Consider the following 18,908-nt stretch of genomic DNA (forward strand, 5'->3'; position numbering starts at 1 on the left):
AGTTGAAATACTGTTTTGATCATAACCTGGGCAAATGTGGTCAGTAGTAGGTAATGTATAATGGACAAGCAGTTCTCTAACAACACAGTAGACAATCACAAGTCACATGAATTCATTAACTGAAGATATTTGGGTTCATTTTCTTTGTTTAAACTTACTGTAATGTTTTTCAACCTCCACTTTTCCATAGTCTCTGAAGCTCTGAGTTACATTGCAAACTTCACTTCAGAGCAGTGTCCTATTTTACTTATGTACACGTGTCATTCCCACTGCTATCACTAGGAAATGAAGACATTTAACCGAGAATACAAAACCAGTGACCCAAAAGGCAGGGTTTGGTGCATATATAAATGTGGAGAAGAACATCAAGTGTATGTCTCTACTTCCACACAACCCTCTTCTCTGTTTTTTAACTGACAAAAAGCACTTATTTTGTGACCATGTAGCATCTTGCTGATGGATGTAATCAAATGTAAATGCAAGTATGAAGGAGAACTAATGCTACGCGTGAAGTAAGGATAAAACTAGATAAAACTTTTAACTTGCATTAAAACAATACTCAAAATGAGACTGAAATAAAACATACTGTCCAGGAGGGAGGGCTTACCCATTTCCTTCTACTGTTATGTACAGACAGAATAAAACCAGCACAAGTACATTCAGTGTATTTGAAAAGGCAGAAATTAAATACTGAGTCCGCATTTTTCTTGTTTCACCCTCAACCCAGGGGTCAGGCATTTACTACAGGGGAGGACACCAGTTAGAGTTGTCAAGAAAATAACCCCAATGCCAAATAGGAAGGCCCTTCGTAATCAGCAGCAGCTGTCCCATACTATATGCAAACTTCTTTAACACAGGCATATTCAAAAACCTTCACTTAGTCCTTATTTTGCATTTCCCCACTAAATTTAAATAAGATTTTCTGTAGTAGTATAATTATGCATACCTTTCAAAGTGTTGTTTCATGTGTTTACATGCATAGTACTTTCCATCTCTAAGACTCAGTGTCTTCAGAACATCAGAAAATGTTCCCTCTCCTATCTTACCAACCAGTTTATATTCTAAAAACAAAAACATATTGTTTCAGTAAGTTTTAAATAGAAATTGTCATAAAGGCTGCATCAACCCATAATTGATTTATTAAATTCAGACAGCTTGATCTTTATTTTTTTAATAAAAGAGTTTTTTTGGTAACACATCGGTTATTTGAGAGAAAATATAATGAATAACAGAAAAAGTTCTGCTGCCCACATTACATAATTTCATATTTCTGAAAGTAAAATACAGGAGCTAACTACTACCTCCTTGCTTAGAGATACAATGCCTCTGCACACACCACTTTGTATCCTTTCTTCTGCTCCAGCACATTAGCAACTCATACCTGAGTATATTTTTTGCTCTTTCACACAAACAACAAAAAAGTTGTATCTTGAAAGGCAAGTGCATCTTGGCTTTGCTTCAATTTTTTTTTTTTAAAGCAGTTACCGATTTTAAAGCTTTATTCCCATCTTAACTTCAGGTATGGGTTTTCAAGTAGGTCAAAAATAATGCTTTTGTTTAATATTCTGAGTCTTTTCCTATTTTCCTTCAGAATTGACATTTCTTTTCTTTCCTCCTTTATTCTCCTTCAGCTTTGTAATCAACTGTTCTTTACCAATCCCACTGACGGGTTCCCCTCTCCCACCTTGTCCTCCTGTTTCCCTTTATGTGTAGCACCTACAGATTCTATCCTCGGTAATTCCTCCACTTATTTCATCTGAACAAAAACCAGTCCTGCTTGGCTCTGTGCTACTTTTGCTTTTGAGATAGTCTTGTTATTTACGAGAGATCCAAACCCAGTCATTTTGAGGGAGGCAGTGCAGGAAACCTCTTCTGTCATATTCAGCCCTTTATGGGACTCAAAATTAGTGTAGGAGTCCAAAGCAGTGCTGATGGCAGCAAATCCGATGAAGTGTAGCTGTCTGTATAGTTACTGTGACAACAGTCCCTGGCATGCATTTGGCCTGGGACAACCACCGCTCCCCTAGGCACCTTCCTGGCCCCAGGCGAGGACTCCTTCTAAGGTCATTCCTCAAGCAGAGGTTCTGTCCTACGGCCTTGTTTTGGAGGATAAGAGAATTTACTAGCGTAGATGTGGGCCATTTCATGCCAGTTGCTCTTTGTGGCCGAGAAGATTTCCAGATATGTTTAATTTACAAGGATAAATACAGCCTCAGAGTGGAGAGAGCCTGCCAAGAAATTTCGCAGAGAGACAAGTTACTTAGGCAGGGACATTCTAACGATGTCTTCCAACCAGCAATCAGTTTGTTGGCCGTCATCCCTTTTCTCCTCCCCAGCTTTCATGCTTACTCCTTTTAAAAGTCTTTCTTTACCTTGTGATCCAAATGCTTACATTTTAATTAGGGGGATTTGCACGGGGAAAATTTCTGCTTTCTCCAATACAAAAGCACAGCTTCTGTGAGAATTATCATTTGCTTTTCCCATTTTTATCACCTCCTGCTTAGGTTTTCTGATTATCATTCTTTGTGCTGTTCCAGACTTTCTTTAAAACCTAATCTTCTCCAGAAATTCAAGTATCCTTTTCATTTCCTACGTACTATTTCCCCCCTTTTTCATTAAACTAACAAATTAGGCCATCTAAATTAGAAAAAGGGAGAAAAACGGGGTAATTTAAAAGCAATTACACTGTCTAATGCTCTTTATACAGACAATTACATACAGAACTACTTTAAAAGCAGAAACAGAATCTGAAAATTATTATGGGTAACGGAGGCGATACCTACCCGAGACTCCAAGATAGGGATGGGACCATGAGATTGATAAATTCTTGGGGCTGTTACCTGAGAACTGACCAAGGAGGGCTCTAAGCAAGGTGATCACTAGCAATACACCTCAGCAAGGAGCATGCTTTGCACTGTGATCTCTGCCTCCTCCTTAACTTTTAATTTCCCAACTAAATAGTTAAATATAAGATGAAGATCATAAATTCAGATCACTTATATCCCACTTTTCTAAAGAAGACTTGTCAACAGTTTTTTTTTTGTAGCAACTGATATTCTCCACTAAGTCACAAACCCCCGTGGGGGACCCGTGCTGGAGCAGTTTGCTCCCGGGGGATGGACCCCGTGGTACGGAGCCATGGGGGAGCAGTTCTTGAAGAGCTGCTGCCTGTGGGCAGCCCCCGCAGGCTCAGTTCGGGAAGGACAGCATCCCGTGGGAGGGACCCCATGGGGAGCAGGGACAGAGAGGGACCGTGAAGGACTGGTGGAGACGAAGCATCAGGGACTGACCGCAGCCCCCATTCCCTGTTCCCCTGTGCCGTTCAGGGGGAGGAGATGGTAGAAGGGGGGGGGGGGAAGGTGTTTTTAGTTTGTTTTTAGTTTCTCACTGCTCTATTCTGTTAATAGTAGGGAATAAATTACATAAATCTCACTATGCTGAGTCTGTTTTGCCCACAATGGTAATTGGTGAGTGATCTCCCTGTCCTTACCTTAACCCTTGAGCCTTTTTCCATCCTATTTTCTCCCTCTTCCTTTGAGGAAGGGGAGCGACAGAGCAGTTGTAGTGCAATTTAGCTGCCCATCACGGTGAAATCACCACAGGTATATTCATTTTTACAATAGAATGTCAGACATACAAAAACAAAACAAAACAAAACAAAACAAAAACCACGAGTAACAAACACCTGAGGCTTTAAGCTGGCAAACACTGAAGAGAGAACCATCCTCTCCACCAGTGAAAAAATGACAGCAAAGACCAGAATAATTGCAGTCAATTGAATCAAGTGCAGAATCAGGAATGAAAATTGCATTATTTGAAATGTCTTTTTGATGCATAACATTAAATATAAACTCTCAACAAAACAGATCACTGAAGATAGGAGAGCTTTTCTCCCCGGGAGGAAATGAGAGAATGATCATGTGACAAGTTAATTATTGTTTAATGAGAAACTGAACGGATCTTGGGCATTATAAGAATGGTAGTATAAGGGTTTTTACAGAGTAAGAATGAAAACAATTTAGACTTACAGTGTACTAACAATTTAATGCAATTTTTGAATTTGTGCCCACAAGCCAAGATTTCTGAAGATTCTTAAAAATCTATTTCTGATTCATCAATTACAGTAACTTCAAACAAACACTGAAAGAGAATAGTCAGGTTTTCAATATCACACTATGCAGCTTAATGCAGCCACCAAGCAAAACTAATTACCAGTGAGTTTACCTGAATTTGTGGTACTCTTAGGTGCAGAATGCTAGAAATCTGTAAAACTTCACAAGCATTTTAAGATGGAATGCTTCAAGCATGAAACTTAGTAAACTGTGTTTGAGTTACACTTGCATATCACATTAAGGAATAAAGAAGATCTAATCCCCAGTTAATAATTCTTTCATGCATCTGTAACAATCCAGATATTACCTAACCTCTTCCTTTTTTCCCTGTTGTTTCAGCACACATGGATGTTCAGGCTTGGAATAGTTAGAAAAAAGGCAGATGAGGATTAGGAAAACAGAATAAAGTTCCATACGAGTCAGCAAAATAGTACAAAGATATACAGAAGTTATTTGTAAGAAGAAGTTCTAGCACCATGAACTAGCCTAACACTGCAAAAGTGGCCATGAGAATGACAGGGAAATAACTGTTCAATAGAAAGGCAGTTTAATGTATAAGAAATTATAGGACCCAGGAAATTAAGAACAATGTAATTGAAAATAATGAGCAAATGATGGAATGCAAAGATTGTACTGTTATTACTGTGCCTAGACAGCACACAAAATCTCTCGCAATTTGGAATTAAAGAATCCAGTGCAAAATGACAGAAAAGACAGTAGTGCAATAACCATAATGGGGTATTATAAAAACCAAAAGTCGGTATTTTGTTGTGAGGCTGCCAAGATGCTGAGGAAGAAAACCCATGACATTTAAACATGACATCGATACATGCAAGAAGAGAGAAATAAAAACAGAGGAAGCAAGGAGAAGCTGGGTTCAGCCACGGCCCCGAGGCACCCACTCAGCGCACACAGTGACAGCCGAACGGGACAGGGGCTGTTTGTAAGGGGCACTAAGCCGTAACAACGGGGAAACTCCGCGATTCCTGCAGAAACGACGGGAGGGACCCGCGGAGGGGCTGCGGGAGCGGCAGGGCGGCCCAGGAGCACGACCGGCTGCCCGGGCAGGACAGGCGCGACTCGTTCCCTCAGGGAAGCCCCGAGCCGGCAGCGGGCCGCGATGACGGCGCCGGCCGGGCTCTGCCAACGCACCCGCCGCCTCGCCCGGGCGCTCCCCACGGCCACGGCCTCCTGAGAGGCGCCCGGCCCCGCTACCGGCCCCGGGGACCGAGGGGACCGAGGGGACCGAGGGGACCGGTCCCGCCCCGCCGCCCGCCCCTTACTGCTCATCGTGCGCTCGCCCCGCTCCGGGCCCGGCCTCAGGCCGCCATGTTGCGTTCCCGTCGCCCTGGCAACCGCGCAGGCTCCGGCTGACAGGGCTAGGTCCCGCCCCTGACGTCACGCCTGGCCACGGGTGAGGGTGGGAGGGAGCGGAGCATGCGCAGTGAGAGAGGCTGACGCCAAGAGGGCGCCGCCTCCTGCCCTTACGCTGAGGTGCAGGGGTCCTCTCGCTGGGGCTGAGGGAATCCGTCAGCGGCCAGGGATAAAACGGCCCCAAAACAGCACAGACTGCGATTTTCAGTGTTTCCTATGCATTATGTGAATTTTTCTGTAGACGACACAGAATCACAGAGCCTTACGTTTCCACTTTCATGTAACATTTCTAAAAGTTAGACCGACCTCAAACAGTAAATCACTTGTTGCAACAGCTTAGGAGCTGTTTTACAGAACACTTCCTACAACTATTTTGTTGCGTTAAACATCCACAAGTTACTATTCTAACATGCGATATTAAATTCTAACATGCTCTTTTGCACTCTGTTGGGTTTTTTTTTGATGTGTTCTCTATTGATAACGTGATTGGTAATTATAACTATCAATCCTCCAGCATGTATTGTACGTTATATCTGTATTTTAACGTAAGCTTTAAAGCTAAGAAGAAAGCTTTTAAATGCATATATAATAAAAAGCAAAATATTGGCAGAAGGTGAACCAGTTGTCCATGCAAACTGAGATATTAGCAGTGCATTAAGCATCCGGAGGATTAAATGTTTTAAAAAATACGCCATAAATACGTTGTTTAATTCAATGCAACTGGAATTACACCCTAGAAGCCTCCTGGGAGTGTGAGCTCATTGGGTTAGAGGGAAGGCACGTTGCCCCCACTAACACGGTTGCTGCACCTGAGCAGGGTGGGAGGCTCCGTTAGACGCTCACGGTCTCTCCGTGTCTCCTGGGCTTTCGAGTGCAGTGAACTCTGCATTTTCTCTGCCTTTCACCTCTCGTTGCTTTCTTTGGACGAAGCAATGCGCCGGGCTAGTATACATCTATAGCTCACGGGCTGCGAAACTTCACCAGCGGGCCGGTTAGCTCAGTTGGTTAGAGCGTGGTGCTAATAACGCCAAGGTCGCGGGTTCGATCCCCGTACGGGCCAGCGGAGTTCACTTTTTCCCTCCCTCCCCTTCGCGCACGGCCAAGGCCGCCGTCCTTCGTCTTCCCGCAGGGCCGCGGCGGCGGGATGAAGGGCAGGAGCCGCCTCCTCCTCCTCTTCCTCCGAGCGCTGCCCGGGGGAGGGCGGCCGATGCGGCTCCCGCCCGCTGCCTGCCAAGATGGCGGCTCCCGAGGAGGGGGGCACGGAGGCGCCACCGCCCCCTCCTCCTCCTGCTGAGGGGGAGCCCCTCGGGGCGGCCGCCACCTGCGGGGCTCCCCTCGGCGAGGAGGAAGAGGAGGAGGAGGAGGAAGGCGGGGAGTGGCTGGAGCGGAGCTTGGAAGCCGTCGGCGCCGTCCTTTACCTGCGGGCGGAGGGCGCGGGGCTGAGCCCGGAGCCACCGGGGGCCGCCTCCGGGAGCCCTCAGCTGAGCGCGGCGGAGCCTCCTCCCCCTCCGGGCCGCCTGGCCGCCGAGGAGCTGCGGCGGGTCATCGAGCAAGTCAGCAGGGCCCAGGAGCGGCACAGAGCGCCGCCGGGGGCCGCCCCGCTTCCCCCCGGGGCTCCCCGGGACGCCGAGCCCGCCGCCGCCCTGCAGCTGCGGAGCGTGGCCCTGCAGCACGGCCCGGCCGGGCCCGCCGCCCCGCTCCTCCCGCACGAGGTAACCGGGGAACCGGGGGTGCCTTTTGGGGGCGACCTCGGCTGTTAGTGTTTCTTTAATTTGTGTATTTTCTTCCTGCTCTCACCTGGGTGTAGCGCAGTGGGGTTTGGAGCTGCTACCACCGGGGTTTCGGTGTGCTGAAAGCAGCCCGGGCGGCTCGGAGGTGAAGCACAGGTGGCTTGCGAGTGCCCTTCTTGAAGAAGGTGGCAGAACTTGGGCTCCCAGGCGGTGTTTGAGGTTGTCGAGTGGTTGGTTTTGAGCTCAGGTGGAAATTTGGGAGAGGGGGAGAGAATAGGAAGGAGATGGTTAAGAGGAAGCACGCGTTACTGCTCATGGTCTCAAAGTTCTCCTGAACAGAGCACTTGCATGTCCTGCATCGGGTGTGTGGCCTGTGCCATTTAACAGGCTGGAGCTCTTCTGCCTTTGGTTTGTTGAAGGTTATGAACCTGCCTACGGGATGCCATTGACTCTGCTATTCCAGAACAGGCCTGCTTGCAGGAAACGAAGCTGTAATGTCACCCACGAGCAAACTTCACGTGCTTTAGCTGAACAGCAGTTACACCGGCGAACATGCAGGAAAGCACATAGCTTGAAGGAAGGGAATCTGCTCCTTGACATTAAATCACTGCTTTGATGCACTGAAATCAAAAACTAACAGTGTGCACTCGTTTCTTTGTGCCTTGCTCTAAGGGCATGTATGAATCATATTGATAAATATTGGCTTTATTTAATTAATGCTGTATTCGTGTGACCTAAACTCTTTTTTTTTTTTTTTTTCCACAAAAGCAGCTGGAGGCCATTTGTGTGCAAGTTCAGCCAGGACAGATGAAAGAAACTGAAAGGCCAATGCCATCATTGGCACCAATCCAGCCCAAAACTATAACACTGAGTCAGTCAGTTGGTAGAAATTCTAACATACCTGGACTTGGCGTTATTAATCCTCAAATAATTAGAATACAGCCTGTTATGGGAACTGAACAGGAGCAGCAGCAGATTTTCCTACATAGTTCTTCCGAGTCTCCAATTCAATTGCTTGTGCAGAAACCCTTACCGTCTCGTGGATCAGTGTCTGTAAACAAGACTGCTACAAGTAAGATGCTAAATGGGCAGAAAAAAGCACGTGCCACAGCATCAGCTACAAGGTCTTCAAATATTACCATGGTTGCAGCCAGCTCAACAAATACCCTGACACCATGTCTTGAAAAAAAACAAAAAGACAAGCTGAGAAAATCTTTGAAAGTGAAAACTCGTTCTGGACGGATTTCACGCCCTCCAAAATACAAGGCTAAAGATTTTAAATTCATTAAGATGGAAGATTTGGCTGATGGTCATCAGTCTGATTCTGATGACTACTCTGAACTGAGCATAGAAGATGATGAAGAAGGAAAGGTGAAGGGAAAGGATGCATTATTTAATTCTTCAAATTATAACCTGAAACCCAAAATGTTTAAATGTCAGACATGTGAAAAATCCTATATAGGAAAAGGAGGATTAGCAAGACATTATAAACTTAATCCAAGTCATGGACAGCTGGAGCCTGCACCTCAAAAAATACCTTTAAATAAGCCTAATGGAAGTATATTTGTGGACAATCCCTGTGGAACAGGAGAGGAAATGATGAGTCCAGCACATTTGGATTCAATTGCTGGCACTTTTAATAATGAAAATGCACTACCTACCAATTTGGAAGAAACCGTTGGTTCACAGGCTGGAGGACAGGTAAAGTGTGTTACAGCTGTCAGTTTTGTAGAAAATAGAAGGGCAGTTTTAATAGCTGCATACTGTACTCATTCATCTGAGTTTCTGTTGACAGTGATATGAGTATTTTTGAAGAGACTGAAGGTAGGGATCTAAATACATGTGAATTCAGTAGTGCTCATGGGTAAAACATGCAAGTCTTGTGCTGCTCAGAATTATCCACTGATATGCTAAATTAAACACATTTCCCATTAAGGTGTTTGCAAGAGACAAAAACCTGACTTTTTTTAAATGTGTCAGGAATAGTATTCTTGCACAGGAATGTAAAATGTTCACTGAGCATTCCTTTATCACTGGCTTTCTGACATGCAGTTTACAGATTGAAAAAAAATTGGTCTGCATAAATAGCCTTCTTTTCTCCATATAAGAATGCTATGTTGTTCAGTTATATATAGCCTTTTCCATGACAGACAGCAAGACATCATCTGCTTTATCAATTTCTGTTACTGAAGCATCTTTTTTGTGGTAAAACTTATTTGGAATTGGACAGTGGACCACAGCTTTTCCTGCACCAGGTTTTGAAAGTGAGGCTTAAGTGAGTTTTGAAGCGAGGCTGCAGTTCATCCCTGCAGACTGAACACTTTGAAACTTGACTTTCTGGCTTGGAAGCAACTTCAGCTGCATTTTTCTGTGATGTCTTAAGCTGGTCAATTTAAAGTAAAGTTTCTCTTCAAAGTACAGTTCTCTCTTCTCTGACCAATATCTCGCAGCAAGAGCTGATACAGTTGTTGCCTAAGAAACAATACCCTTTTTAGCTGTAGCAATGTTGTATTTTTACTTAGAACGGAAGCTCTTCTTAGAAACGTGAAAACTTCAGGTCAAGGTGCCAACACAGCAAGCAAAACATCTCATCCTCTGTGCTTTTCTGTCATCTTTAGAAAAAGACAGAAGCACAGAATACTGACGTCTGCTGCCTGTATAATTATATATTTATTGCCCTGTGCAGCACTCATTTTACCCAGGATGAGAGGAATTCTTTAAGTAAATAAATAAAACACTCAGAAACAAGTAAACAACAAAAAAGCCAAACATGTGGACAATCTCAATACTATTACTGACTGCTAGATTGCTATCGTACCAGTTATCTATAACTAACAAATACTGATTCTACAAATTTGTGCTGTAACTCATTGATTTCTTTATAATTTTTGGCCAGGTAAATATTTCCCAGAAAGAATAACAGGATTACTAAAACTGGTATGTTGAAAGATAGAGGAAGGCATACGAGACCCCCATGTTCAACCTAGTCTTGTGTTTAGAACTAATATAGTAACTTAATGCATGGGTTAGAACTGGTGTCATTTTAGCATTTTTATAGCTTTCCTACTTATTAGAGTAGTAGGAAGCTACTGAACATTAAGGTGAAAAGGTATTGATAAAGAAAATAAGCTTGAACTGTTGTTCAAGCCTCTTAAAAGAACACTGGGACATTCTTAGAAATTCTAGCTTGGAAGTGAAGATGACATCTTTAGTAAGAAATCAGTACTTTAATCAGTAAAAATTGCTTTGCACTGAGATCGCTGTGATAATTTAAAAATAGAAAATGTACTTTGAGGTTTGCCTTGTGCTCTTATAACAGAAGCTACTTAGCTATATTGGAGATTGGGAAATATATTTTCACTTTAGTTATTGGGCCAGTGGCTGCCCAAAGTTCTTATATTTCATAAAATCTCTATGCTTTCACATGGTTGCAATGAGAAACAATTTTTTTTGGGCGTGTTTTACTGCTAATTAAGGTTCACTTCTATAACCTCTCTATTCACAGAGGCAATATTTTACTTCAAAAATACTAAGCATATTTAACAGGCATAAACAACTCTAACTATATTCCCCTGATCTCTGTATTTTGTATGGTAATTTGTGGATCAAAAAGACTAACTTTATGAATAAAAGCATATGTACATTGCTGAGGTAGCAGTCTTACTAACGTGTTGAATTTCTTCTGCAACTTTCTTTGCAGTTAGGCTTGTATCCAACCTTGCATTTGTTTAATGTACTATTTGTTTTTTGTGTAGATGAAGAATTCATTGTAAAATGTTCCCTTCCTTAAAACACTGCTTCAAGTGGTGAGTAAATACTTTTATTTTTCTTTTAATTAAGAATTGTAACTCTGGAGAAGGCAGGCAGCTGATGGAAGAACAACAAAATGAAAGCAGTTCAGGACTCCGGGGACCCGTAAAACCAAAAGGACCTGGAAGACCCAGACGACCTAAGAGACGCGGTCGACCAAGGATGGGTGGAAGATCTAGGTGCCCTGGAAGGCTTAGCAGACCTGGTCAGTCCCCTTCAAAGTCACTTAGTAGTGTGTCAACAGAACACAATGTATTCAGAAGAAAAGCTAGGTTAAAAGAGGTATGGTTCTCTTCTGTAATTACTTCATAAGTATCTCCTCCCCCACCTTTTTTTACTGTTTGGATTACTTCAAGGATTTATTTTCAAAAAGATTGATAGTTGATGTTCTTGTTTACTGAAAAGATGAAAGCCTAAGACATTTTCTAAGAAGAAAGTATTACGTTGGTTTTTAGGGAAAAATTACTTCCATCAGAATGCTGGACAAAGGGAAAATGGGAATTCTGTGTGGAAAGGGCCTTTCGACATGTAGATATATTCTCGCTTTTCTTCTGGAGAAGAAAAGTTACTAGCTACTATTGTGCATCTACTACAACACAATCGAAATAAACTGAACTGAAGCAACATTTTAACATACACACAAAAAAGCACTTGGGAGAGGATAGAATGAGGATTAAAATCTGTGCACCTAATATGATTTTCTGTTTGTTTCCTATGTGTTGTTGAAGATCTTTAATGGCTCCTGAATCTGCTAATGTTGCTCTTTTTCTGAGTTTGCAACGCTTGTGGGACTGAGTGTTGTCTGTAAACATGTGTAGTAACAGCTTTGAGGTATTTTTAGTTTATCTCCTGGTGTTTAACTTCTCTTCTGTTGTTCTATTTGCCTTTATTCTTAAAGCTGCTAAAACTTAAAGTATGTCTATGTGTGCCCCCCACCCCCTGTCTCCAAAGGCAAACTTGTTCCTAGGTTGCATTTTTAACAGCAATTGCTTATAGGACTGACAATGTGCCATGTGTTGTCTATTTAAAATAGAAAAAAAAGTCACCCTGATGTAGGATACCTTTATGTACCTTGCAGAAGAGTAGCAATATTTTATGTTCTGAATGTGCGATGCATTAACCTCTGGAGGCTACTTTGCTCTAATAAACTCATTATGGCTTTTCACAGCTAATACAACAGTGTGATAATGAAGACTTGATGGAGCTGGCTCTCCCACGTCTTACAAAGCTTGTTACAGTCTATGAATTCCTGTTGATGAAGGTGAGGTTATTTTATCTTTTTAATGTAAAAATGTTCAATTATTTTAGAGCAACCTCCATTAATATACATTAAAAGATTCCTTTAGAGAGGTATCTGAATTTCCTTAGTTAGCATTGTGCAGAATATAGATGTTCTAGACACCTACGGTTTTACAGAGGTCACAGTTCAGTTTTACACAGGTCTCTTGCTGATGGGTCTCCTGATAGAAGATATTTGCTCTCCGGTTCAGTGGCGTTTTTGAAGATTCTGTAGTCTTTTAACTTGACTGTTAGTATTTTTAAATGTTGAACAAAACAATAGATTTTCATTTCATCTTATTTAAAATATATAGGGTGGAAACAAAACCTTTCTTCTTTTATTTCTAGGTTGAAAAAGGGTATCCAGCCAAAGCTTACTTCCCAGATGTGTATAGGGAATTTGAAGAGTTGCATAATATGGTGAAGAAAATGGCTTATGATCACCTCAGTAATTCTGATTTGCTGAGTTGCCAGCAGCCTGTTGAAATAAAAGATGCTAAGGTAATAAAACACTCTACTTGGAACTGTGCTATTTCTGCTCTTTGTCTATTTTAGATGCTTTTTAGATTTTTTTATATTTTGCCTGATAAGTTTTGTTATCCTGGTAAAGTTACCTGAACAAGGCATATTTTTTTGATAAGCAAAAATGGTATTGCAAAAAGTACAATAAGCAAGCAAAGAGAAAAAGTAAATCCATAACAAACCTACAGTTCTAATGTATAGCAATGTATAAAACTAGAAACTGAAAAATTAAAAACAGTTCTAACAGTACTGATTTCTGGTATTTGTCTGCCTATCTAGGGTAGGGTAGCATGAAGCTGTACGTTACTGCAAAGTCTGTTTAGCATTAAAAGTACATTGTGATATTTGATTAGGAGGGAAAAGGGCTATGTTTAAATTGAGTGGCCTTGATTTAAAGGGGTAAGTGGTTTCATTGCAGAATGAGGACAAATGGAATGCTGCTGTGCAGTTCAGTCATACTAACAAATTCAAAAGGTAATGAATACATTGATAAAATTGCAAACCATTATTTCAGTAACTCTTCAGATTCATAGTTGATTTTTTTGTGTGTGTGTGTATTAATATGGATCTGTTTATCCTTAATTTGGTATATATTCCTCTTGATTGGAATAAAACAGATCTTTACACATAACATGTTCTTGGTTTTCCCTTCTGTTTTGCATATTATGTCCAATAAAATTTCTAAATGATGTGCTCATACGGGTACATCTGCCCTGAACTTGCGACTACAGTGAGAGGAGAGCATACTTGGAAACTTAAAATAGGGAAGGTAGAGATAAAATTTTGGTTTGTATAGAAATCCAGGTTAACAATGAACTCCTGTATGGGCTGTTAGTAGTGCTTAATATTTTTTGGAATAAATCATGGCGTTCACTGTATGTATTGGAAAAACTTCCTAGAATTACTGCCTGCTCATCTAACTATTTTGTAGCAGACCAGTTGTTTCCGTTTTGGAGAAATGAAGTTGCATTGAGTAAAGGGATGCTGTCGATACCAGCAGTCCCAAATTTGAATCTGTTTCTTGCTTCTTTTCAGTTTTAATGTGCCTTCTTAATATAGGGTTATGCTCTTTTAAGGAAAAAATAAGTGTGGAGTGTATAGTAGCATACCTACATAAGGATGAAGCACAAGAATGGGATTTGGAAAAAATATATAATCTTTAGCTACTGACAGATACTTTTAAATAGCAAGACTTGCATGTTTTTTAAGTCATGAAGACCCCTACAATCTTCTTTATTAAATCCTGCTCTTAGTAACTGTTTCTGGATTCTATATATAACCACTGTACTCCTAATTCTTTTGAGTTTGCCCGTTAATGTTCACCTTCAAAAGAAGGTCATGTTCCATTAATATGGAAGCTAGCAGAAAACATCAGAGTCTAAATAATTCTTTAAGCTGTAATGACTGGTTTTCAGATTGGAACTCTGTGTACTTCTGGTTTAGCTTTAAGAAAATGAATCAGTATTTCAGTATTTTTGTGTTCAGACTGGAGAGGCTAACTTTCACTTTTTTTCCTGTAACTGTCTTGAAAGGTTGCTGAATCACTGGGAATTACAGAAATACTCACTGGAGAACAAAAGGTGCAAGGCATAGACTTTTGCTCACAACGTATAATTAAAATGGTTAGAGAGCAAGTGCCGGTGGAGATACTGGGACAAAAACGGTTAGCTGAGGTATGGAATGCTTTTGTGAGAACTAAAAATGAAACCAGAACATATTAAAGCTTTTTGAAATAGATAAATATTTTATTTATAAATCATACTAGTATTATGTGATTTCTGGTTAAGTAAAAAAAGCTAACCCACAGCAGGCTCAGGTGTTGGAGAAGCGGTTGCAGTGCTAATGGGTGGTTGGCAGGGGTGCACAAAAACAGCTCCTTTCTTTCTATTAAGTCAGTTCCCCACACTTGGTCTGCTGGCAGCTGGAGCAGGGAGTGTGGTCTGTTTCCTTTTCCTGAAAGTCCCATCTCTACGGTCCTTCCCCTCAACTGTTCTATTTTTATTTAATTTAGAGTTGTTTCTGTTGGAGGATAAATAAGACTGGCACTCTTCCATTTTCTGCCCGTGCTTAGATTTGAGCTGATCTGTTCTTCTTTAACCAAACAATGCTGGACAAGTTGTTCACAGCCCATTACTGATGTTGGAGAGAGAGTTTATAGCAGGTATCATGCCATACAGCTAATCACAAAGGCTCAGAGAAAAACTTTGATACCGAAGCCAGGGCAGATTGTTTCAACCAAATATCAAAAACTATCAGTGGTATTTTGACTAAGTGTGAGAGCTGTGTTTAAATCCTTACCTCCTAGGAAGTCCTGCTTTCAGTGCAAAATCTTGTTTTCAAGGAGAGCATCACTTCACTGCCGTGAAGTGCCCACAGTTAGTTTGTGTTCTTTTCCAATGTTGTTAGCTGTTGTGGTGGCAGCCAGTTAATTATGTCTTGTATTGACAGAGCTCAGGGGAGGAACTGTTGCCATCAGCCAAAAGGACCAAGTTAGAAGACGTAATGGAGAATGTGAATAATGCTTATGCCAGTCAAGATGAAGTGAAAGAAAAGAGTGGGAATTTATGTACACTCTTTGAAAAAGATGGTAACCTCTTCCCATTTTCCAATTCTGTTCTGTTCATGGAGGAGCTGAGCGAATCTTTGTTCTTCAAGCTACTGTGGTTTTTGTCTTAAGGTTTCATTTCTCAGCTTGCTTCCCGGCTTCTTCAAAAGCAGGTTTTTAACTGCAAAGTCCTCACTGCAGTATTGAGAGATTAGTACTGTCCTCTGCTGCGCGTTTCCTGAACGCTTCCTGTCCGCGCTGTTCCTTAGAGCGGAGATAGTGCACGGCCTCTGTGGCAGCAGGGGTAGAGTAGAGGAAGAGGAAGCAGCGTGTATGTCTTTCCTCCTTGCCCCAGTAGACTGCAAGAGTGGAATCATCAGAGCTTTGTGGATCCTGGGGGAGGGGGAGAGCTGGTGCAGGCTGTCCTGTACCCCAGGGGAGATGGGGGAGCTAAAGGCTGGAATTGAGACACCATTTTGCACAACAGTCTTTGGGCTGTCTTTCTTTTTCTTCCATCTTTATCTTTATTTCCCCCTGCTCCTCAGGGTGAGTGGATTAGAGAGGAAACAGAGATGGGTCTCCACCTGTAATCTCGCAAAACTGCACTGGTCTTTCATTTCGAAGTGTTGCATTATTCAGAGGCATTGTGATTACTGTTGTGAAAGATTCCAGCCCTTACCTATCTCGAGTAAAGTATATAGCACTTCCATCCTCTTGCTTTGTACACATCTTTTTTTGATGTTGCTGTAAGCTGCTTTTCTTTTGCCCTTTGCATGTCTTTGTCAGTGGTTGCTTTTTTTTTTGTTTTTGTGTTGTCCTCTATCCTTCCCCCAGTTTATCTTTGTTTCTCTGGAAGGCTCTCTGCATGACAATGCTTATTTCTTGTTATCTTACGGTTTTCTTCTGGCCTATGAGGTTGTTGTTTTATTGTTTCACTTGTACGTGCTAGTAGGGCTTTTGCTAGTCTACAGTACAGAAAGTTAAAATAGTCCTTTCTGAGCTGTTAGGCCTCCTTTGTGGTGCAATGGTATCTTTCATAACGACAACAGAAAAAAAACCTCTCTTGTTCCTCTTGATCTTCAATAAAAATTGATGGCTCAAGCTACTACTGCTTAGCAGATACCGTTCAACTACCTGCTAGGCTTATGAGAGCTCTTAGTCCAGGTCATGTAACTGGTAAAACACACTAAATTTCTAGTGTTATACCCTTTCTGGCCTGGGGCTGCTAGCACAGCTCATTAGATATGTAGTAATTTGACTTCCCTAAATCCAGGATGAGCTTGATTTACCAAGAGAATTTTTACAAAGTTTAAAAGCTTCTGTCAGTTTAGTAATGGTAATTGAGGATGAGCAACTGACAACCTTGTGCCTGGAATATTCCTTCTCTCTTAATGTTACTGGCTGTGTGCCAGGTAGGGGGTGTGGGGGGGGGGAACAGTTTAACTTCCAGCTCAGGTTGTTTTGGGAATTAACAGAAAAATGCTGCTTCTATTGTAAGGTCCTTTCTTACTGAAATACGCAATATTATTTCACTATCCAAAAAGTACTTTAAGTGTTTTTATACCGGCCTTCTCATTGGGAAGTGCTTTGAAACTTTTCAAAAAGGCTTCAGGCTTGCTAATTTAGGGGAGGAAAGGAGGGAAGCAGTCTATCTTTTCCTCCAAAGTTATAGCTGAAAAAATAACTTTTTGGACATGCAGTACTAGATTGCCCAACAAAATGATATTTCTTTCGACTTTTCAGGTTTTAATCCATTAAATGGAGAAATCCTGCTTTCAGAAGGTAAACATATCACTTGCTGCACAACTGGAAGCATATTACCAGTGGAGGAACAGAATTTGCTTGTAGGTTCCGAAGTTAGAATCAGTGCTGAAAATTCAGGTTCCTTCTCTCAGGCTGTGAAAATGAGGATAGAGTATTCCCAACCCGTAGACACACAGGGACCAGATACTGCAGGTGATGCGTCTCTGCTGCATACTGAAGTCGTATTGCCTGTTGAAGCAGACTGCTCAGCAGAATTAGTTCAAGCACACTTTGTGAGTGAGAATACAGCAGGTGGACTGTCAGCTCCTCAACTCTGCAACTCTGTGTCAGAGCACGCAGTGGGCATTCAGACAGCTAACTTGCCAATGAGGGAAGAAAATGGTCTCAATCAAAAATATCAGACACTGCAAGAAGAAAACCATGTTTTTGCTGTTAAAGGACGTTCTGAGCAACTTCACAATGCAGATACGACTGAGGAAATGCAGGAACTTGAAAAAGTGTTTTCAACAAACGTGCCAATAAGCCATCCACACCAGGCTCAGACCGAGTCGCACCAGAATCCTGTCCAGGAAGTATCCCTGTCTGCTCACGTGAACCAGGACTGCTCTTTTAAAAACATGGGTGAATTTTCTTGTGGGACAGGGGAACAACATGAGCTGGAGAATACAATTACTGTAGATGAAACTGTAGCTTTTGAGATTACTGAGGAGAGCCATGATTTTTTGACTCAGGGACATGAACAGATTTTTATTCAGACTTCAGATGGGCTTATTTTGTCTCATCCAGATACTGCTGTTTTGTCTCAGGCAGAAGGCATTGTCATTGTAACTGATTCTAATGGTACTACAATGCACATCCGCACACCTGATGGGATACCTTTGGAAACTGTGGAAGCACTACTGGCAATGGAAGCAGATGGCCAAAGTGAAAATGTTCTGCTTTCGCAAAGCGAATTGGAGCCATAAATTAGAATACTGTACATGCTTTCTTCTGGAAAAGACTGTCTATATAAAAATGTATATTTTTCTAATGTGAATACTGAGATAATTGAAATTTAACTTATTTGTAAACGGTTTCTATGCCCTATACTTTTTATAACTTATGTTTATATAAATCTAAAACCATTGCAACCAAAAGTTCTAGAATTAACACCGTTCTATTTGCTCTATATGTTGGGGGGTGGGCAGAAAGTGGAAATCTGTCAATCCTAAAACTATTGCACTATTCCCTTTTGTTACATAATTCCTCTTCTCTCTAGCCATCTAAATGCAGTAAGTTGTACTGCTTTTTGGCAGTGATGTGCTATGTACTGGCAAGCTGTACATGGGTAAAATAAAAACTATATTAAAAATATGCATTTTTTGTGCTGTTGAGAATACAGAACAGTGCTGTTTTGCACTTTCTTAAAGCTAGCTTGAATATTCATTAGCATCTAGACAGGGTCTACATAAATCTGTCTGTAAAAATGGGTAGTTTCAAAGACAATCCACACTTGTGCATTCTGAGAACAATGTGACAGCCTAACTGATCTTCATTTAAATAACACTAGGCTAAGCATCCACTGCTTAGAGACAAAAATAGCCTCAAACAAGAATTAATTTGTACTGAACTGTTGGAAATATATTCAAGTGTTCTTGCCTAATGTTCAGCCATGCCTTCAACAGTTGCTGTTACTTGGACAGAAATAGGAAGGTGCATAACTACTAATGTGAATTTCCTTAATGCAATACCAATTTCTTTTCTAACTTTAGTGCCTGATAGTCTCTTAGTTGT

General features: G+C 41.5%; 2 protein-coding genes and 1 non-coding gene across 10 annotated transcripts in view; 2 read left to right on the top strand and 1 right to left on the bottom strand.

Moving 5' to 3' along the window:
* MOK (MOK protein kinase) overlaps positions 1-7,044 on the bottom strand; it is a 23,886-nt gene extending 16,842 nt beyond the window's left edge. For 5 of the 7 annotated variants that reach the window (XM_066998363.1, XM_066998360.1, XM_066998364.1 and 2 more), the window contains exons 1-2: positions 5,396-5,524; positions 947-1,061 (exon numbers count right to left, since the gene is read on the bottom strand). In XM_066998363.1, the coding sequence (XP_066854464.1) occupies positions 947-1,061; positions 5,396-5,402 (122 nt within the window). In that variant the 5' untranslated portion in view covers positions 5,403-5,524. The other 2 variants (XM_066998361.1, XM_066998362.1) reach the window with 2 other exon arrangements.
* On the top strand, positions 6,473-6,546 carry TRNAI-AAU (transfer RNA isoleucine (anticodon AAU)). The gene has a single exon. It is a non-coding gene; the product is annotated as a tRNA-Ile (tRNA).
* Positions 6,493-18,488, top strand: ZNF839 (zinc finger protein 839). Of its 2 annotated transcripts, none has more exons than XM_013198243.3 (8): positions 6,493-7,198; positions 7,988-8,917; positions 11,057-11,308; positions 12,195-12,287; positions 12,653-12,805; positions 14,359-14,499; positions 15,275-15,413; positions 17,115-18,488. In XM_013198243.3, the coding sequence occupies exons 1-8, from the start codon at positions 6,722-6,724 to the stop codon at positions 18,098-18,100; spliced, it is 3,171 nt and encodes a 1,056-aa protein (XP_013053697.3). In that variant the 5' UTR covers positions 6,493-6,721; the 3' UTR covers positions 18,101-18,488. The 2 variants fall into 2 exon arrangements, with proteins under 2 accessions (XP_013053697.3, XP_013053696.3); XM_013198242.3 differs by having other exon boundaries at positions 6,494-7,198; positions 7,985-8,917.
* Positions 18,489-18,908: the final 420 nt, after the last annotated feature.

This window comes from Anser cygnoides, chromosome 5 (assembly GCF_040182565.1).
Source record: "Anser cygnoides isolate HZ-2024a breed goose chromosome 5, Taihu_goose_T2T_genome, whole genome shotgun sequence".
In the NCBI taxonomy this organism is placed as follows: Eukaryota; Metazoa; Chordata; class Aves; order Anseriformes; family Anatidae; genus Anser; species Anser cygnoides.

Excerpts from the sequence above, each read along its gene's own strand:
- ZNF839 (XM_013198242.3), top strand. The coding sequence starts at position 6,722 with ATGGCGGCTCCCGAGGAGGGGGGCACGGAGGCGCCACCGCCCCCTCCT. Across the intron at positions 11,309-12,194 it reads GAAAAGCTAGGTTAAAAGAG|CTAATACAACAGTGTGATAA; the intron begins GTATGGTTCTCT and ends GGCTTTTCACAG. Across the intron at positions 14,500-15,274 it reads GACAAAAACGGTTAGCTGAG|AGCTCAGGGGAGGAACTGTT; the intron begins GTATGGAATGCT and ends TTGTATTGACAG.